Source organism: Sander vitreus, chromosome 1, assembly GCF_031162955.1.
Source record: "Sander vitreus isolate 19-12246 chromosome 1, sanVit1, whole genome shotgun sequence".
Classification (NCBI taxonomy): domain Eukaryota; kingdom Metazoa; phylum Chordata; class Actinopteri; order Perciformes; family Percidae; genus Sander; species Sander vitreus.
Genome location: NC_135855.1, coordinates 15,633,841 through 15,653,164, shown reverse-complemented (window position 1 = coordinate 15,653,164; position 19,324 = coordinate 15,633,841). Strand labels below are relative to the sequence as shown.

The window sequence follows — 19,324 nt, the reverse complement described above, 5'->3', positions numbered from 1 at the left end:
ATTTTACTGTGGGAGCCAAAAACAAGTGTGCTTCCACCCTTTTTGGCTCATGTAGCCCAAAGATGTATCCATTATTAAAAGATGCAGACTATTTAATTTACCCCGAAGAAGAAACAATTCACCTAGACCTAATCTCAATACTTAAGGATTATACATTACACGAAACCCAGAGGCTATATGCTTTAAATAAGACACTAAATGCTAAAAATGTCTTGTGGTGAAAGTATGACTACCACCCATCCTGTAGGAAACCCATTATTTCCACAAATCTGTCATCTGGTCGAGTTCTCTGTCATGCAGTTGAAGTTTTAGAGTAGTTTGGATAATGATGGTACGTTAAATGGCTTCATACTGCGTTTCTACACCCGTTTTGTTGACAAGGAATTGCGTCACTCTTGCATGACGAAAAATGTTGCAAACAAATTAAAATCTACACATTCGTCATGTAATCCTGCTTGTTTCTCTGCAGCATTTTACACATAGAAGCAGGTGGAAATCTGTGTACCAAGTCGACAGCTCTCAAATATGGTTGTCTGAGCCAGAGCTACATTTAGCTGGTGATTCAAAGCATGTGTCCCCAGTGCTCAGTGTAATTTAGTCTGCCTAGTTGGGCATTAAACATCGAGTCCAGAGGTGGCAGCACTGTAGTCAGCACTTCCTCTCCACCAACAAGGCTCTCGTGGCTGTGCGGTCGTACAAATCTAAAGTTACAAAAACACCACTTAACTGTGTGTATGAGGTCAGAGTCATCCCCGACTAATAAGAAAGGGCAGACAAGCCAACATCTTTGCCAGTAATTTTATTTTGAGATATTTTGTAGAACAGGGGAACCAATGATTACAAAAAAAAGTTCATAAGTGTTCTACATGCTACACCTTACCTAATTCACCATGCTTGCCTGGAAAAAGTACATAGAAATTTAACAGTACAATTAAAACTGACGTACATTATACTCACCATTAACTTTACTTTTAAAGTACCTTTCTCTTGCCTCCATGCACTCATTTTTTTTAAACATTACATTTAGATAAAAAAATTAAGACTTTTAGGCGCTTCTTCAAACCATAAAGCAGATTTTCCATTAAAGACAGAATGCACCTATAAATAAAACAAAAATAATGATATCCATTTTTGACAATATTGGTGGAAAATGTAAAGCCTCAACGTCTTTTAGAACATAGATGAATTTGCAACCTACCATAAAACAGAAGAACACTGACGCCCATATAGTGCTGAAATGAAAATGGAAGTCCGTCCCAACTCCTCAATCACATTGAAATAACACATTTTGATAAAATAAATATCGCACATCTGCTAGAAATAAATAATGATTACTGAAAACACCTCACTATGTTAAATGCTAAAGTGAGACAGATTTCATCTGCGCGACCACTTCATTTCATGGTGAGAGGATGGTCATGTGTGTAAAGCACTAGTGCGGCTTCGAGTGTCTCTCGCGGCTGTTACCTTGAGGTAGATAACACATTTACATTAACGCCTACGATAATGGTTGCTGCTGGCATCATGTGTCAGATTACATTACAGTATGAAAGGGTTCAGGAAGCTTTCTTCAGGGAAAAATGTCAAACGAAAATTAAAAAATTCCAAAAAAAAAAAAAAGGGACATCCCAACCCCCTTCTTTTGTATCCCGTCCTACGAAAAGCTGTTTCAATGCACTTTACAATGCCTACAGCAATATTAGCGTCTAGCGTCCTTCCTTAGGTCACACCCTAACAGCCAAACCTACCATCCATCCATCCATCTTTCGTCTAGTTACTTCTCTCCTGCCTTCCGTTCGTATACAGTACATTAAGTGTGCGAGTGACATGCCAGTTCAGCAATGAGAGCGCAGACATGAACCCATGAAGGCCTGGTGGTCAAGGCTCAGAGTTATGACCAACATTTTTTAAATATAATAAATCACCCCCTCTCAACACTTAAAAACAAAATAATTAAAAGTAACCATAATAAAAAAAAGGTATGAAATGATTCAAGTTCAATAATATACCATATTAAAAAAACAAAACTGCCTAGATTTTGCACTGTGAGGGAGGAGATATTTTATATATATATATATTTTTTTAATTAAGATGCTTGAAGATGCTGCTGTATGTTTTGTGGGGAATCTGTGGGGAGCATTTGACAGCGCAGGGGGTGAGGGACGCCTGGATGGATTTTAGAGGCAAGTCATCGGTGCTGTCAAAGCCAGGCAGGGCCAGAGAGTCCAGCTGCATGTTCAGCACAATCTCTGTGCTCCTGCAGAGGAAGCTCTCGTCCGGCTCTCTCCCCTCCGAGGGCTCCGTCTCCGAGCTGGCCACAGTCTCTCCGGCCCCGTCTTCCTTCCGGCTGAACAGGCGGTCCAGGTAGCTGGTGTAAGTGCTCTCTTTCTGGAGCTGGTCCTCTTTGTGAATGTCCCAGCATGCTTCATCTATCAAACAGCCGTTCTCCCCGACTCTCTCCCCGGAGCCAAAGCTCTCCCAGGGGTGAGCGGGCCAGGCGCCGTCACCGCCGACGACTCCCAGCCCTCCTCCGCCTAACTGGGCGAGGTTTACCAGGCACTTCTCCTCCTTCTCCTGACTTATGGACTTGGACATGGAGCCTGAGCGGGGAGCCTCTAGCTGGGAAACGGAAGAGTTGAGCTCGTTAAGGAGGCCCACCTCGTTGAGCAGGGCCATCTCCTGACACGGCTCCGGCTGCAGGCTCAGTTTAATGGTGCTGGCGATGAAGGAGTCAAAGTCAAAGCCTTGGTTCTGCTGGCTTTGAGGCTTCTCCGTCTGATGTTTCTCCTGCTCGCTGTCCTTCTCCGCCGGACCCTGGGTCTTCTCGGCCTCCTGCAGCGCGATCTGGGCCTTCACCAGCCCGTTCTTCTCGCACTTGCTCTTGGCCTTGCGGTCCGCCTTCTCCTTGCTCTGCTGCTCCTTCCAGTTGGAGATGTCGATGATGAGCTTGGGTTCGTAGTAGTGGTTGACTTCACTGTCCCTCCAGATGAGGTTGTCCAGGTAGGAGGGCGACACGGCCTTGTAGTTACAGGTGTGGCTACACTGCAAGTCACAGTATTTGTTTTCGTGGTGGTCGTCCTGCCAGGATTGCTCCGGCTGGAACAGAGTGGAGTAATCGAAGGATGGCTCATCCAGGAACTCACGATCTCCATCAGCATATTTACGAGGATCCACCTGGAAACAGACAACAGCCACCATTTAGCCTTTGTTACCTCATCAAAAAGTCAATTTAATCAGCGAGGAGAAAGACATGTTATATGCATCTATAATCTTGTAAACTTGGTAAAGCTTTGGCTTGCAACACCAAAAACTATTTTCAATGTGTTATGTATTCTTTTTGGAACGATACTTAACCTATGCATCCTTACATTTGGGAGCTCCATCTATAAGCATTCAAAATCTATATATATATTTTTTTTGAAGTAAAATGAAATAAACGGTTTTTAGGAGTATGCAGATTTTTTTATTTATTTTTTATTAATTCAAAACACACCTGAACCTCCTCCTTGTCTGTAACATCGGAGAGAGCCCTTGGGTCAACCTGAACTTCGTCTGGGTCGTGGGTGCTGTGCAAATGCCAGTCAGCCTCTGACAGCTGGCTCTCATGATATCTGACAGAGTATGAAAGAGCAAGACTTCAGTACACAAACACAAGACACACAAAATGACTCAAACAAGGCTCCAGTACAGAATCTAACTATGCAAACAAACCATTAAACTAATTATATAAATAATAAAAACTTCTTTATATTCCCATTATTACTGCTTAGTAAGCAGAGAGCAAAGCAAACTATACTCCACTGAAACTAAGCTCAAAATAAACAGGGGAAATGTATAACTTTGCATCACCAAACCTGGTCACATAGAGCATGTGTCTGACAGGGAATCAGTGAGTGAGCATACCTGTCCCAGGTGTGGCTGTGGCTCTGGTCCATGAGCAGGATATCATCTACTTCATCCTCAATGTGGAAGGGGTGCAGAGAGACAGGCTCGTCTAGGGGGAAGGAGTAGTCGGCCATATAGGGGTGGGCCAGGGCCTCCTCCGCAGTGAGGCGATCCATGGGGTTAAAGGTCAGGATCTTCTCCAGGAAGTCAAGGGCTGCAGCGAGAACAGACATTGAGATTACCAAGTAGGAAACGCATGATTTATGAGGAGATAGGACCGTGGCCCACCTACATTTGGTCCGTGTTCATGAGAGTACTTCATGAGCCTGTGAGTACTTCTGAATGTAAAAAAGTAAAGTGGTACTCACCCTGGGGACTGACGTCAGGCAGCAGCTTAGCCAGTGGTGTGTGAGGCTTGGACATGTCGTTGCGGATAAAGACGGGGATGACGCTGTGGAGCTCCTGTCGGTCTTCCTCTCGCAGTACGGGGATGGACTCCAGGATCAGCTGCATCTGCTCCAGTTCGTGGGCTCCTGAAACACCAGGCAGAGCAACATTAGGCACTTTCTTTGAAGAGTTACACAACATTCAACGTCTACATGACTGAGTGAGTTTATTTTGAGTGAGGCCGAGGGCGCCAGACCACGAGAACAGATATTTGCTTTGTGTTCAGCTCAAGGCAGTTTCAACAAATAACAGTCAGTAGCTCCCAGCTCTAGCTAGATTTGCAAAGGCCAGCAATAAGGACAGTAAAAGCAGACTGACTTTGGATCTCCTATCTGTTCTGAACAAAAACATTGACTAGCAGGATAGAACATATGCCTCATCAGAGCCACCCAACCTGCTTCAAGGACTGCTTGCCAGTTTGTATATGAGGTGTTACAGTGAGTCAGCCATAAGAAACGCAGTCAACATTTACCTGCAAAGAGGGTTTTCCCTGTGAGCATCTCGGCAAAGATGCAGCCGGCGGCCCACATGTCGATGGCTTTGGTGTAGTTGTCAGGAGAGAGCAGCAGGCGAGGAGACCTGTACCACTTGGTGACCAGACCTTCAGAGAGATGACCCTGTGTTAGAAGGGGACACGGCATAATTTAGTGGGACTCTTAAGAGGAAAACAGTCAAAGGCTCTAAAATCTGTCGCTTCCCTTCAGTAATGGATACATGTGATTAACATGGCTTCCTGTGCCTCCGTGTATGCCACACAACTCTGCTGCGAACACGGGTCCCAGAACAAAGCATGCCTGCTGGTCCGTGCCAAACTTAATAACCCCTGAGCCGTCTCCTTAAGAGACCTGTTCTGGTCACGTACGCAACACAGCACGGAGACAAAGACCCCAGAGAGAAAAGACAGATGAAAAGGGGGCGATCAGACACATGCAGGCCCTGTCAGCAGTCTGAGAGAGCAGGATAATTACCCGCTGCTACACTCTCCACTCACCAGTGACAAACCAGTGTCACCATTCAGCACTCCCCCATAGAGCCTGACTACTCACATGAACAAAAGGACACTGAACACAAAAGGAAACTGACCGGTGTGCGTGCACACACACACACACACGGGTGGGAGGAGGTAAAACACCCTTGCTGCCCTCTCACTCCCAACATGCAGTGGTAGTGTGTGGTGAAACCAATATGGTGGTGCTCACCACTGAGCCCGGCTCCCGTTTCTGCCCGTAGTTAGCTGCAAATGCTTGACATCACACTATCCTGTAGTGCATCACTGTGAAGCACACCCTTGTTTTGGGCCCATAAATGATACACCATGTAGACTGTAGATGTGACTCCTTCCTTCAGGTAAACAGCTAATCAGTTTGTCTGTGTCTAGCAGTGGCTTTCACCACAAAGCTTGTGAAGAGGGAAATTACAAGGCAGGCCACAACAACCCACTGACTGAAACTTGCAAGGCTTTCCAGCACCCAGTCTAAGAAAACAGCCAATAAATTGTCTGACCTATGTGAATGTGGTTACGGCTGAGAAATGCATGCCAACAGATCAGCAGAGCATTTCAACAGATTTAGATTAGGTGATCTTGAAAGAGTCATTGCGTAAGGACAATTCTGTGAATGATGGACTCTGAACTAAAAAGGAGCAGATTAGAGTTTGACTATCAGCTGAGGGCATTAAAGTGCATTAGCTGAACATTCCAGCTTGCCTCTTACTTTTAGTGATCTCTAAGTGAGCCACTCACCACAAAGACAGACGCAGGAATTAAAGGGTTGACATTTAGTAGACTCATAAAAGGCTCCCTCAGTGTTTCTGGAGTGAGTCACAGCAGCCTTTAGCAGGTGTGACCAGATGTCAGTAAAGGTGGATGGTGAAGAGTCTATAACCCGTTTTCACCTGGTAGTAAGATCCAATCTGAGTGATAGGATCACAAGTGGACAGCTCTAAGTACAAGTGAAAACTCTCCCAGGACGCATTGAGATCGGATCGCAAAAACCACATTTGGAGGTGGTTCGAGCCCAATGCCCTAGTCCAATAGTCTAAAGCCTGTGTCCACATTAAAGACCGCCTACTCAATTGTAAACGGAACTACGTACTAATTCAAAGTATTTCTCATGTCACAGAAACCAGAGTGAATCGTGTATTTTGGATCTTATTATCACATACCGTTAGTGATCCGTCTGTTTTTGTTACTCTACTGCCTGCACTCCTATATCCCTGGCTGTCTTTAGCTCTCTGCAGTAGGGTTATGCCAATGGACGATATCAAAAAAGCGTTAACGTGGAACACTATCACACTTTCCTTACTCCCCTCATTGGACTAAGTTTGTTGACACTACTGTGTGTGCATCAATCTGATGTCCTGTAGGTACGGGACGAGGTTATACAGGATTTATGAATGTTATGTTAGCAACAGTAGGCTAATTCACGAGGGTGCCATTTTATGTGTGAGCTAATATTGCATATCTGTTCATGTGTGCTGCAAGAGTTAAGTTTTGGTTTATTGAATGCATTGTGCAAACATAACTGAGAATGTAGTTTAATCGCAGTAATGATGGTATATTAGGTTATTACTGTCGCTCTGTACTGTCGTTATGCAGATCAAGGACATCTGATTGACTTTACTGCACCGTAGTTAAGTGAAAGTAGGTCAAGTTGTAAAAAACTGCCCCTACCAGCAAGGCAGCATAGCCATGTAATACTGTCTATTTACAGAGGGCATGTAAATGCATGTCTGATTGTTTATGTTAACTAATAGCCCATAGTAGTAGAAAAAAAATATTTATATAAAGAGATATAGTAAAATAAAGTGTTATTTTTTGTTTCATAAAAACATCCCCAAATTCACCAATATGTAAGGCATTACTACAGAACTTCCTGCTATTACGTCTCCTTCTGTTAATGATTAGTCTTGCATTACCAGAGCTACACAGCACTGTCTGGAGTTGACAGTGAAATGAGTGGTCAAAGCAGCGGCTGTGAAACGGTTTCCATTTCCTATAAGTGCTTCACAATAAAAGTCCCGTTACTTTGGTATTTTAATGCTTTTATTATGAAGCAGCAAAATCAGGAAATGTTGGGTCTTCATCAGCAGTAATGTAACACGACTCCTAGTGAACATGAAACATAAAATTAGGGGGTGTCACGATTTTGAAATTGATCGAAATAAGCTTTCGACTATCAAAATAAAAGCAGGATCGCAGATTCCCCCAGTATTTTTCCTCTCTCTCCACCCCCGCCTACTTGCACACGTCCGAAGTCAAACATAGAAAACAACACTGCCGGAGTCAGAAATAACGGAGAGACAACAAAACTGGAAAATCCTCTTGCTTCCCTGAAGTCACCAGTGTGGCAACATTTTGCATTTCCCGTGAGTGGGTTATGAAAAACAACGAAGGTAAAGCACGTGGGCTCTGACGGGACTTCACGTACAACTCGGTAAACTAATCGTTGCAAACTGTTGTTGTAAAGTACCCTTCAGAATCAGAATAGAATTAATTGCCTAGTAACACAAGGAATTTGCCTTGGTAGATGGTGCATACGTAAACATATTAAAAGGAAATAAACAATGAAAGTAAAAAGAAACGGTATAGCTGCACCCTCTCTCCCACAAAATGTTGAGCTTAGCATTAGCTGGATACAGTTACATTAGATACCTTACGATATGTGGTGCTTAACATAACGTTACCTAGGATTACGCCTCCCTATATACAAGCTACACTATATATAAAAACCTGGCTATAGTACTCCACTATGGTGTGTCATGTCAGAGTTTTAAAGGCATGCCATCCTCCACGTAAATCATATAGGTTCATGTTTCAATTTTAAGTATGCATTTCCTTTATAATTGTCTGTATTGTTAATACTTGCTTATTTGGTCCAGTCGGGGTGGGAAGGGGGTGTTTTGAGTTTAAGAAAATGGAGAAGAAAAAAAACAAGAAAAAAAAAACCGTATATACCTGTGCCGATGTGTCGGTTTATATTCTATATTTCTCAATAAAGAGGTATTTAGAAAAAAAAACATGTTACCCATCTTTGTAAAGGTACAGTTAATATTAAGGTTGTATTGTTTACATTGATGTTATTAGTGGTGGGTCGTATGGCTTAGCCTACCTACTTTTACAGTGTCAAGGACGTAATAGGCTACAACATAATGTTATAACAAAGTTCAACACTAAAACTTATTTTATTAATGACTGTTTTGAACATGGATAATAGTGCTGGGCAGCCCAACGCTTGAATCGGCCACATAACGTTACCTACAGTAGCTGTATGGGTAGTCGACGCCGTTTAAAACCGAAACAACACACGTTTTTTTTCCTGCTTGGCAGAACGTGAAATGGGGCGCAAAGAGGCGACGTGGGCGGGCACAGTCCCGCAGATCTGCTGCGTTCATCATGCCTAGTTTAATAACTCTGGATTCGGCTACCAGTGAATGTTAAAAAATGTTTCAAAATAAGGGCCCTTTAAGTGTTCGGGCTGGTAAGTTGATGTACCCCCCCCAAAAAAAAATTATCCACTAAAAATATTGAAGTTTCTTTCGCCATGCAAAGTATATGGGAAAAGTCTTTCTGGGTCAGAGGGGTGCAGTTCCACCGTTGACCGCTAAGCCCATGGTTGTTTTAAGACATGGCGGTGTTCCTGGGGGCTTGGGTGGTTGCTTGACAAGCCGACCGGAAGTGACGTGGAGGCATGGCAGCATCGACGATTCCATTTTTTAATTCGAAATTGTGACTTGATTTCGGTCGATTTAAAATCAATTTTAAATACACACACACACACACACACACACACACACACACAACTTTAGATTAGCTTCAAATAAGGCCCTGAGCAAAGCTCCAACAACAAGACAAAGAGCTGGCTGGAAAAGGAAAGGAATCAGGGTTGGAGAAGTTGGATGAGTGCACGCAAATTCTTGCCATTCTTGATCCTGGGCCACCACGAGGGCCGGTCTTACAAAAGGCAGAAACGGCCTGCTTTCTCAAAACAATGGAAAAAATATCCCAGAAACACAGGTACTCTTGGTACGCTTTATTCAGCATACTTAAAACAAAGCCATGCAGGATTAATGAAAGCCTGAAGGGAATCAGTTTTTTTTTTTTTTATTAGCCCAAGCAATACAAGAAAATAGGAAAAGTGGGAGGAAAAGGTAGAACAAATGACTTGAGCCTGCACCACTGATGCATGAATCTATTTACCACATTACTGAAACTACGCCAGAAACTGAGGTTCACTGGCAAAGAGCGCTTCTTAATTTAGAAACAACGTTATTCAAATAACATGCACTCAGCCAACCAGCTGCTCCACCTCACCCAACCTACTACAAGTAGAGGGTGGTTGTGAAAGCAAATTTGTTCGGAGATTCAGCCCCAATATCCGGTCAACACCGAAACCAAATGTTTATTAGTGCCTCCCTCCACACTCTACTGGGCACCCTAGTGTCGTGTGTGGGTGATGGGTTCACTTTCAAACAAGCCTGATTTGGTCTGAGACACCAGACACACACCCTTTCATGCCATGAAAAGTAGCTGGTCGAGAAATCAGTGTTCTTCCTCCCCACCGCACCACAATTGTTATCACAGTAGAGACAGACAAAGCACAGCAACACTGTATGGAAACAAGAGCAGGGTCAAAGCCTATTAAAGTCAGTCTGACTTAAGAGCCCGACCGATATACCGGCGGGCCGATATTATCAGCTAATATTAGGCTTTTTCCAACTACTGGTATCGGCATTTATAATGGCCGATAAATGAATATTTAAAAAATAAAAATGGACAAAAAACCCTTCAACCATGTTCTGAGTGTTGGCGTTGCATAGTTTGTCCACCAGAGGGCACTCGACAACGTCCCTGTTGGCAACACTCGTATTTAACCCTTTAAGTTTAATATCTTAAGTTTGTATTTTTATTTATCAGAACGTTAATATATTTTGATGTTCCTCTGTTCTGTTGTGACAATAAAACAAAACAAGTTTATTTTTAAACTGCTTTATCATATTTTAGTGAGGACTCAAATAACTCACTGTTTTTTGTTATGCGTTTCTAGATATTTAGTGGTTTTTTAATATCGGCCTTAAAGTGGCCATATTATGCTCATTTTCAGGTTCATAATTGTAATTTGAGGTTGTACCAGAATAGGTTTACATGGTTTCATTTTCAAAAAAACACCATATTTTGTTGTACTGCACATTGCTGCAGATCCTCTTTTCACTGTGTGTTCAGGTTTCTGTTTTAGCTATAGAGTGAGACATCTCAACTTCTGTAACATCTTTGTTGTCAGTCGCACATGCGCAGTAGCTAGGTAAGGATTACATGAGCTAGCTAGCTGTTTCTGCAACTTCGGCCTGTATAAGGCAGGATTAGCCGGGAGACTTCTAAATGAGGGCGCACTTCCAACTTTGTGTGGAATACCTGCAGAACAGGGACGTGTAAGTAGTTCTATACAACTTATTTTGTAGATTAGGGTGAATTTGTGTGCGTTGTAGCAGTGTTTTGCCATTGAGAACGAGCTAGCATGCTAAGCCTGCTAACGGTTAGCCCCCTAGGCCCCTCGTCTCGGCTAGTTACGTAGAAAGCCGTGCAGATTTTGAACAGCTCACCCGGAGACTGAAGGCAGGACACATTCAGAAACCGTATCTCACTCAAAACAGCATGGATGTTTTTTTTTCAAAGTTTGTATGCGTGTGGAAGCACCACACAAAATAACAAGCAATAAGTGATTTTTTCATAATATGGGCACTTTAAAAATCCTTTATCAGTCGGGCTCTAGTCTGACTACATCACTACAGCATTTGTCCTTGACACAAACTCAGCAGCAGTAGTCTGCTGACAAGAGAGCTGACCCCAGCCAAGCAGCTTTTCAATACCCACTTGCCTGCATGTTTCCCCATCAGGAAAAACTGCTTATATAGAGGGGAAAAAAGGCCCACATGGCAAACCCGCTGTAAGGGAGGACTGCAGTAACATTGGGTGGGTGGCGTGAGAAACTCACTTCTTCCCGGCAACTACAAACCCTCGCCTTCCTCTTGCTATTGCAGAAAGAGTCTCAACATAAGATATGACTCATATGAAAATATAGACATCAGAGCTGAAAATGTGACTACACTACAAAAACATAGTGGGGGTTTGCTGGAAATGAAACAGTTCTGGTAAACAAAACGTTTGCAAGTCTGTCTTAGAGTGATGTATGCTGTGGCAGGACCCAGGCCGTGTAAGGGATATGAATGAGGCCGTGTCAGCCAGAGGGATCCCATCACGTGAGCCCACTTTAGACCCTCCAATGACTAATATGAGACACACGTGAGCATCTGATGGCCTCTTAAGAGATCATGCAGCGCGTGAGAGACTTCCTCACATCACACCATATGGCCTTTGACTAGAATGTCCTCATCCATACTCTTCTCATACTAAAGGACAAAGCAAACTACTTTACTGCTACCATTACACCGATTCACAAAACAAAATACAGGGCTATAAAACCATTAAAATGTGTACATTTAACATTTGGTAAGACAGCATCTGGCTTTTAATACCCTGGTTTAAATTATGCTGGTGTCTGATGAAAAGAGAGACAAGGGAAAGGCCTATAACAAAAAAAACAGCCTTCTGTTTTCTTGACTCAAAAGGTGTGAAAATGGAGTAATGACCTCATGCAAATGCAACTGGGGTAAAACATGCTCTCTCAGATATAACAAAATCTTTATGTAATTCACCGCAGCAGGTCACTAACTGATTTGCCGCAGCCTCAAGCCTTCAACATTATCATTAGATGCCAACGAAGGCTCAAGGCTGAACTGTGCCCGTTTAGTGCATGCCATATCTGAATATTTCTTGGGTTTTTTTGTTTGTTTTTTTACCTGGAACGAGGATTATCTTCATCTTTGTTAAGCCACATTATCATGAACCCACTCATTTGTATATTTAGACTTGGAATTAAGCCCATTCTTACTTGTAACCGTATACACTTGTACATGGAAGAAAAAAAAAGTTCCCAGGGTTGTGTTTTCCGCAGCCTCACTTCTTCTGACAAGGGAAACAGAGGTGTTACCTCAAGGAACCACTCCCTTCTTGTTTACTTCCTGCTGTGAAACTGCGTCACCCTGGGGGGGGCACCCACACACACACGAAAGTACTGTGACATACAATACAAGACTGACAGGAACAGCTACTCAGAGATTGGTCCTACCTTGTGAGAGTAGTGTGGGTCCATGATGCGGGCCAGCCCAAAGTCCCCAATCTTCAGTACCAGGTCCTCTGTGTTGAGAAACAGGTTGGCAGGCTTGAGGTCGCGGTGCAGGACATTAGCAGAGTGGATGTACTTCAGGCCCCGTAGGAGCTGGTACATGAAGAGCCTGGCGTGGCCCTCAGACAAAAGGCCCCTCTCCAACAGCTGACACAGGTCTGTCTCCATGTACTCCTGCACAATGTAGACAGAGTTGACCTCTGTCAGGGACACCACATCCTCCGTTAGCCTGCGACCATTGGGACCCAATGTCTCAAACACCTGGTGACATAAGAAGACAGGGCAGTGCTGAAAGTCAGGTATCACAATTGATTGATTATTTTTATTTTACTCCGGAAAATGAGACAAATACTCTTTGCTAATTTGAGCAGAACTCTTGCTTACCTTGACAGTGTTGTCGTGGTCGAGACGTCTGATAATTTTGATTTCCCGCAGGGCATGCTTCACACTCTGGGGGTCAGTCAAGATAATCTTCTTCACGGCAACACGCTTGTCACAGTCTGTGTCAACAGCTGAAAACACCAGGCCGTTCCCCCCGTAGCCCAGAGGCTTCAAGTCCATGTAGCGAGAACCCAGGTCAAAGCCATGGATGTTCATCAGTGAGTCAAACTTCTCTGCCATGACGACCGTTTTCGGCTTTTACACCAAGCTCCTGCTACCTGTAACGTTAGGTCTCTGGCCTGTTTCAAGTCAAACTTCAACACCTATGGAGGAATTTATGACAATTCCCACACTGCTTCAGCAGCTGAGCTAACTGACCCCTGTACAGACGACTACTGAGTCCCCCGTCTAGATGTCACTGTCTTATGAGGGGCACTAATGCGCGGTCAAACTTCTGTTCCATCTTGAATAAGGAGAGAAAATGTAAAACTTTTTAGTAGACTAGTGTTTACAGACTGCAACGGAATGGACTGAGGCCAATTAAAAAGCACCGATACTATATTAAACTATAAAAGCATGTAGTTGCATCCTTACAGTGCAGATAGATTCAGTGTATGACAGGTCCTGAGCAGCTTCAGATTATTGTTTTCCTCTTCTCTCGTTTATATTTATTTACTTATCTGTAATTTCCCTGTCAAGTCGCCTGATCTATAAAACTGAAATGAGTCTGGCCTTCAAGTCTTCAAAGTAATTGTTCACCCTCAATGATCAGGTGGCTCAAGCTCGCCACAGTCGCAATCAAAGCTATCCTCCATTTTACTTGGGTATAACCTGAAAGACAAGAGAAAAACAGAACAAAAAAGTAACTTAAAAACTCAAAGTAGTGCCAGAGTGGACGAGTTTAAAGTCCATAATTTCACGATATTGTACTTCACCAAGATAACCTACCGTTTAGCGAAATATAGTCAAACCTCAAACTTACTAATATGTTGGGGATTTCACTAAATCAGCAGACAAACAACAACAACAACAAACCATCTCATTCACCGGCTATAGTTTAAACGTGGTGTCATTAATTGAAACTAACCCTTCCCCGCCCGGTTTAGGCGCTTGCTAGTCCGGTTTTTGGGTATCGATAAAATTATGAGATAACACAGGCTTGGCTAAGGTTAACATACCATTCATTCAAGAAAAACACAGCATTTATTCCCAGCTTTAAATGTTCAATACGGCCTATTCTTGGCCGTCACCGTCACCGGGTCTGACTGGCTGGCGGAAAAAAGCCAGGAATGGAAGCAAAACGGCGAGCTGACCAGCCACTGACGGAGCTTCTTAAGTTACTTGATTCTGAAATATCACATACATGTCCACCCGATAACTCACACGTATATCATATTATAAAAAGGAAAACAAAAATCTCAACACACTGCCTTTTACATAAATATCAAACATAACGTTTATGTGAAACCCGCCGACAGCGCGAACAAAGGAGTCGTTGTTGGCTTCTGACTAGCTACGTGGTAACGTTTCCTCGCGCTGAGCAGCACAAAGCCGACCTCCGTTAAACCGCTAAAAAACGATCGCGAATCTACGGTGAAATGACATTTAATGTGAATAATAGTGACAACATTCGACATATAAGAAAGTACTTACAGTCCGTATTCGTCGCATTAGTTTCGTAATGTGTTTAATCAAACCCACACGAGGCTTGACTTCGATCCGGACTCGAGCTCTGCGGATCTGTTGCAATCGCCATTGAGGCTGGGCAGCGCAGCGCTATGAAAGGCAGCGTGACGTCACGAGGTTTCCTTCACGGACTGTCGGAAATAAATGTCAGCTATATTTTTACATTATTAATGTACGTTACATTGTACTTTTAACATGTTTTTCAGGATCCCAGAAACATACTCACCGTTCCCTGTCTCATCTTTTAAATATTCCTATTTGAAAATATAATACAGTATCAATACAGGTGGCTATATGCATGGATTTGATCCTCGTGATATGTCAACAAATGATGGTTGGAGTGTTTTTTTTTATTATTATTTGTGAAATGTATTATTAAATAAGTAAAATAAAAGTCACAAAAGAAGCTAAAGTGCAAATTCATGTGGTGGTTCATGTAGTCTTACATGAACTAGCTCTATTAATAATATATCAGATATCAGTGCTGGAAGAAGTAGCCTATTCAGATCGTTTTATAAAAATACTAATACTTTAAACATACTCTGTTACAGGTAAAATTAAAATTATTAATGTTAAAAAATGTTACCTAAAAGTATGTAAAGTATCAGATTAGAAAAAAATTACTTTCAGTCGTAAAAAAAATCACTTTTAAGTATTGAAAGTAAAAGTAGGACTACTCAATGCAGAAAAAAACCTCATTGTAGAAACTGGAAACGATCAAAATAGTTCTGCCAATCAACTAAGTGTTTAATGAGCTAATCATTTCAGCTGTACTTGGAGGCCTATATGCATAGTATATCCATATATAATTTATAATAAAACATTGCATTTTATAAACTACATGTGAGTTGTGTAAGTAACTAGTAACTAAAGCTGCCAGATTAATGTAGTAATGTAGAGTAAAAACTACAATATTTAGCCTAGGCCTACCTCTGAAATGTAGTGGAGTAGAAGTAGAAAATGGAATGAAAAGAAAATTCTCAAGTAAAGTACAAGTAGGCCTACCTCAAATTTGTATTTAAGTACAGTACTTGAGTAAATGTACTTAGTTACATTGCACAACTGTCAGATATTGTATTACCATACTACTAGAAGCCGGTCCTTTATATATTACAACTTGGAGCTTCGAGCAGTACTTGAAAGCAGCAGGAGTCATTCAAAATATGTGTCTGAAGTTGGAGATCACGAGACAAAATCCAACTCAATATTTACAGGTTTATAGATGAAATTATAACAGCATAGTACAAATGCCAATAATTCTTGCAGTAAACAAGAATACCATAATCATATTTATGTATAATTACAGCACCTTGCAAATACACTTTAGCTACATCTGCAAAAAATAGTCTAGGTCAATAGCCTATCGGCTCCTAAAATATGTAAAGAAAGATGTTTGTTTGGTTTAGCCTATTTTTGCAGTTCCTTAAAATTTGAACACAATTATCTATGATACGGGATGGGAATAAAGGACATCTATATTGAAAAGAGAAGAGAGATTTAAAAAATCCCAAAACAGGTGATGACAGTTGCGTATCTTACCTGAAACAGAGATCTTAGTGTTTATGTTTTCTTCTTTCTATTTCCTGTTTATTATTATAGCCTTTATTAAAATTGATCCAATCGCAACCGAAAATCCAGGCCTGCTAGTGCAGTGAAACAGGCTATGGGCCTAGTCTGGTCCTATTCATCCATGCATTTTACAGAAGTTTGTTTATTCTTTGCAAATAGGCTGATGTTTTCCGGATTGGTCCACGATGTGTTTTCTTTAGGCTATTTGTTTTTGCTTTTGATGGGCATTAGGCCTATGTGAAAAACAACGTTGTAATAAACCCCATTCTGATTATATAGGCTTAATACGGTTGTTTTCAGATTACGTCACGCAGTATTGCTTTAATCGTTTCAGTGAGAAAAATCGCTCGCTCGGACGGACACTCACTGCGGCTTGCGGATTTAGAAAGTCCATCTGGCACCGAGATGCGCAGGGTGTTTCTCTTTCAGCGGTCCGCCCTCCACGAGGTTCAGCCTACTCATCCCGTCAGCAAAACAAAGTCAAGAGACCAAGGAAGGCACACATTGTCTCTATTCAGACTGCGGTTAGTGTCCTATATGGTACAGTGTCTCGTCCTCTCTCATGTAGGCGGTGAATGGCTGAAGGTAGCCTATGGATGGGAGGGTAGGCAGCAGCAGTAGCAGCATCACAGCCGCAGCATCAGCATCCGCAGGCAGACCATGTGGGAACCCATGTGCCCGTGAATGCAGATGCCTCTCACATGCCGGGATGGGCTCTGCGATGGAGAGCAGGAGGTGCATGCGGACTAAGCAAGATGCGACAGACTTGGAGAGACACTTATTGTCTCGTGTATTGGTCGGAGGAGAGCTAAGACACGATATAGGCTACCTTTCATTATTATATAGCCGACAGTGAGGTCGTAGTTTATGACGATGTTTTGTGTCGTGCATCAATCCCAAGACATAAAGTTGGGCTATGTAATAATAGATATGCTAATTATAATATGCTATCTTACATAATTAGCAAGATTTTATTTTTATTTTTTTAAAAGAGGAGAAATGGGAGGTGTCATTAATGTGGCCTTATGAGCCTTTATTTCATTTTTCGGTCTGATTTTTTTTTTGTTTCAAAAGAAAGGAAATACGTGAATGAAACTAGCCTACTTCAAGAAGAGTTTATATTTTTAATTTAGGATATTCATTGTTGGATAACATTTTTAGTTAGAAAATCATGTTAAAATGATACTTTATGGATCCAAGTTTTGATTCCCTTCCTCTACTGGAAGGTTAAAGGTCAAGTTAGTGCAGATGTCTTTGCTCTAAGACACTTCAGTAGAGCAGATGCAGCCAAGACACTTTACATCATCCACAAGTCAGAAACTAAGAGACAGTTTGAAATGTCCTTTCATTAGAGCACATTATGCTAACATGATTCCCTCCCCTCTTTTTTACAAGCTGCTTCTATAGAAGTTCTGTTGTAGATAAGATATTGATGTCTGCTTGTCCATATAAGTGCTCTTTGCCCTTTTCGGTAGATGAATGAATGGAGGTCAGAAAGGTAATAGCATCCTATCTGTTGGGGTCCTAAAATAATTGATTTTGATTGTTTTGGAGAAGACAGATTGAAAAAATAATCTTCCTTTTCTGTTATGTGTATTGCAATCACAAACAATTACTAACAATGTGTCTCCACCAGGGTCACTCAGTACAGAGTCTGGCCTCCCCTTGTTACATCTCCCCAGAATAAGACATATTGTATCTCAATGGGACCTTCCTGGCTAAATAAAGGATCAATTTAAAAAAAATAATTTAGACAAATAGTTGACAAGCCTTTGACTATGTAATAAAGTTTGGATGACAGTTGCATCTATTACTGCCACTTACAGTTAGTGTTAGTCCTGTATTGCTACATTGCTCTATGGTCTAAAACAAAATAAACATCGCATTGTTGCAATCCAGGTTTCCTGTTTGTTAAGTACCTCTTGTGTGACTAATACAGTTTCTGTTTCCTATGTTCATCTGCTGGTGGTATGACTCTTACGCTCTCATATACACTTTCACCTATACACAGCATCTGAGTGTGTCTAAGACCCATTCCTGCATTACTATCCTCTAGCTGACTATGACACAAGACAAATCATCTGTTCTTTACGTTTCACCTGTTCTCTTAGTTAAAAAAATGTGCCTATAGAATTTGGGGCAAAAACGAAAGAAATGCACACATCACATTTATGTCTGCTTGTCCCTTATGGAAAAAAAATTAATTCTTCTTGCCACTCACCGAGGCTGACATTCTCCTGAGACGACCGGAGCAACATGGTACAGAAGTTAATAGTCCATCCAAGAGAGTTTACACTGTATACCCAACACTGCTAGTTCGACAGGCAGACAGGTGGAGATTGCAGTCCAGTACCTCCCTGTGTATGTGTGGGTATGTGGCTGTATTGTCAGAGCATTGCCAATGTGTTATCCTACACCATGTGCCTCTGGGTGTGAGGTGGAGCTCCATGGAGAGTTAATATAGGCCAGGCCGGAGAGGGGAGGAGACTGCTCTGTGTATGGCTTGGCCTGTCAGTGTGTCAAACCCACCACCATTAGAGGCCACTACCTCTCTCTGTCTCTCTCTTTCACTGCTACTTTCTTACTCTTCTGTCTTTCCTTTTTCTTCTAATTTAAATATCTGTTCTTAAATTTTATTTCTTCATGTTTTGGTCCAGTCCAAGCAAAACAGAACTAATCCTGTACTGAAATACAGTATATTTCTGGGTGAGAGTTGCAAATGCAGTTTTGGCGATTCATGATTTTTATCTGTAAAAATGTATTAGCTTAAACCAAAGGATTACACAGTGCTAATGGGTTGTGAATGTTCTGCAATTTTTGGGGATTAGGAAAAAGCCTCCAAAACATATTTGAATTAAATGACAAGCAGATTGTTGTCACATAACAGCACATGCACACATGGTATTGTTTTTTTTTTTTAAAGATTATTTTTTTGGGGCATTTTAGGCCTTTTTTATTATAGGACAGCTGAAGACATGGAAGGAGAGAGAGGGAGGGGAAATGACATGCAGCAAAGGGCCGCAGGTCGGAGTTGAACGTGCGGCCAGTGCGTCGAGGAGTAAACCTCTGTATATGGGTGCGCGCTCTACCAGGTGAGCTACCCAGGAGCCCACATA

The 19,324-nt window shown here is 42.1% G+C and overlaps 1 protein-coding gene across 2 annotated transcripts; it reads right to left on the bottom strand.

The window, feature by feature from the left end:
- Positions 1-924: 924 nt before the first annotated feature.
- Positions 925-18,628, bottom strand: mapk6 (mitogen-activated protein kinase 6). Of its 2 annotated transcripts, none has more exons than XM_078243424.1 (8): positions 18,430-18,628; positions 12,957-13,784; positions 12,516-12,833; positions 4,805-4,949; positions 4,254-4,418; positions 3,904-4,099; positions 3,494-3,611; positions 925-3,174 (listed from the first exon to the last, which is right to left on the bottom strand). In XM_078243424.1, exons 2-8 carry the CDS (start codon positions 13,191-13,193, stop codon positions 2,083-2,085), a joined length of 2,271 nt encoding a protein of 756 aa, XP_078099550.1. In that variant the 5' UTR covers positions 13,194-13,784; positions 18,430-18,628; the 3' UTR covers positions 925-2,082. The 2 variants fall into 2 exon arrangements, with proteins under 2 accessions (XP_078099550.1, XP_078099469.1); XM_078243343.1 differs by lacking the exon at positions 18,430-18,628 and adding an exon at positions 14,607-14,747.
- Positions 18,629-19,324: the final 696 nt, after the last annotated feature.

Bases quoted from the DNA above. Each gene is read 5' to 3' on its own strand.
- mapk6 (XM_078243424.1), bottom strand. From the start codon at position 13,193: ATGGCAGAGAAGTTTGACTCACTGATGAACATCCATGGCTTTGACCTG. The intron at 4,100-4,253 runs GTGAGTACCACT...TTCTCGCTGCAG, and splicing joins GCCTGACGTCAGTCCCCAGG to CCCTTGACTTCCTGGAGAAG. The intron at 3,175-3,493 runs GTGTGTTTTGAA...GTCTGTTTCCAG, and splicing joins CAGACAAGGAGGAGGTTCAG to GTGGATCCTCGTAAATATGC.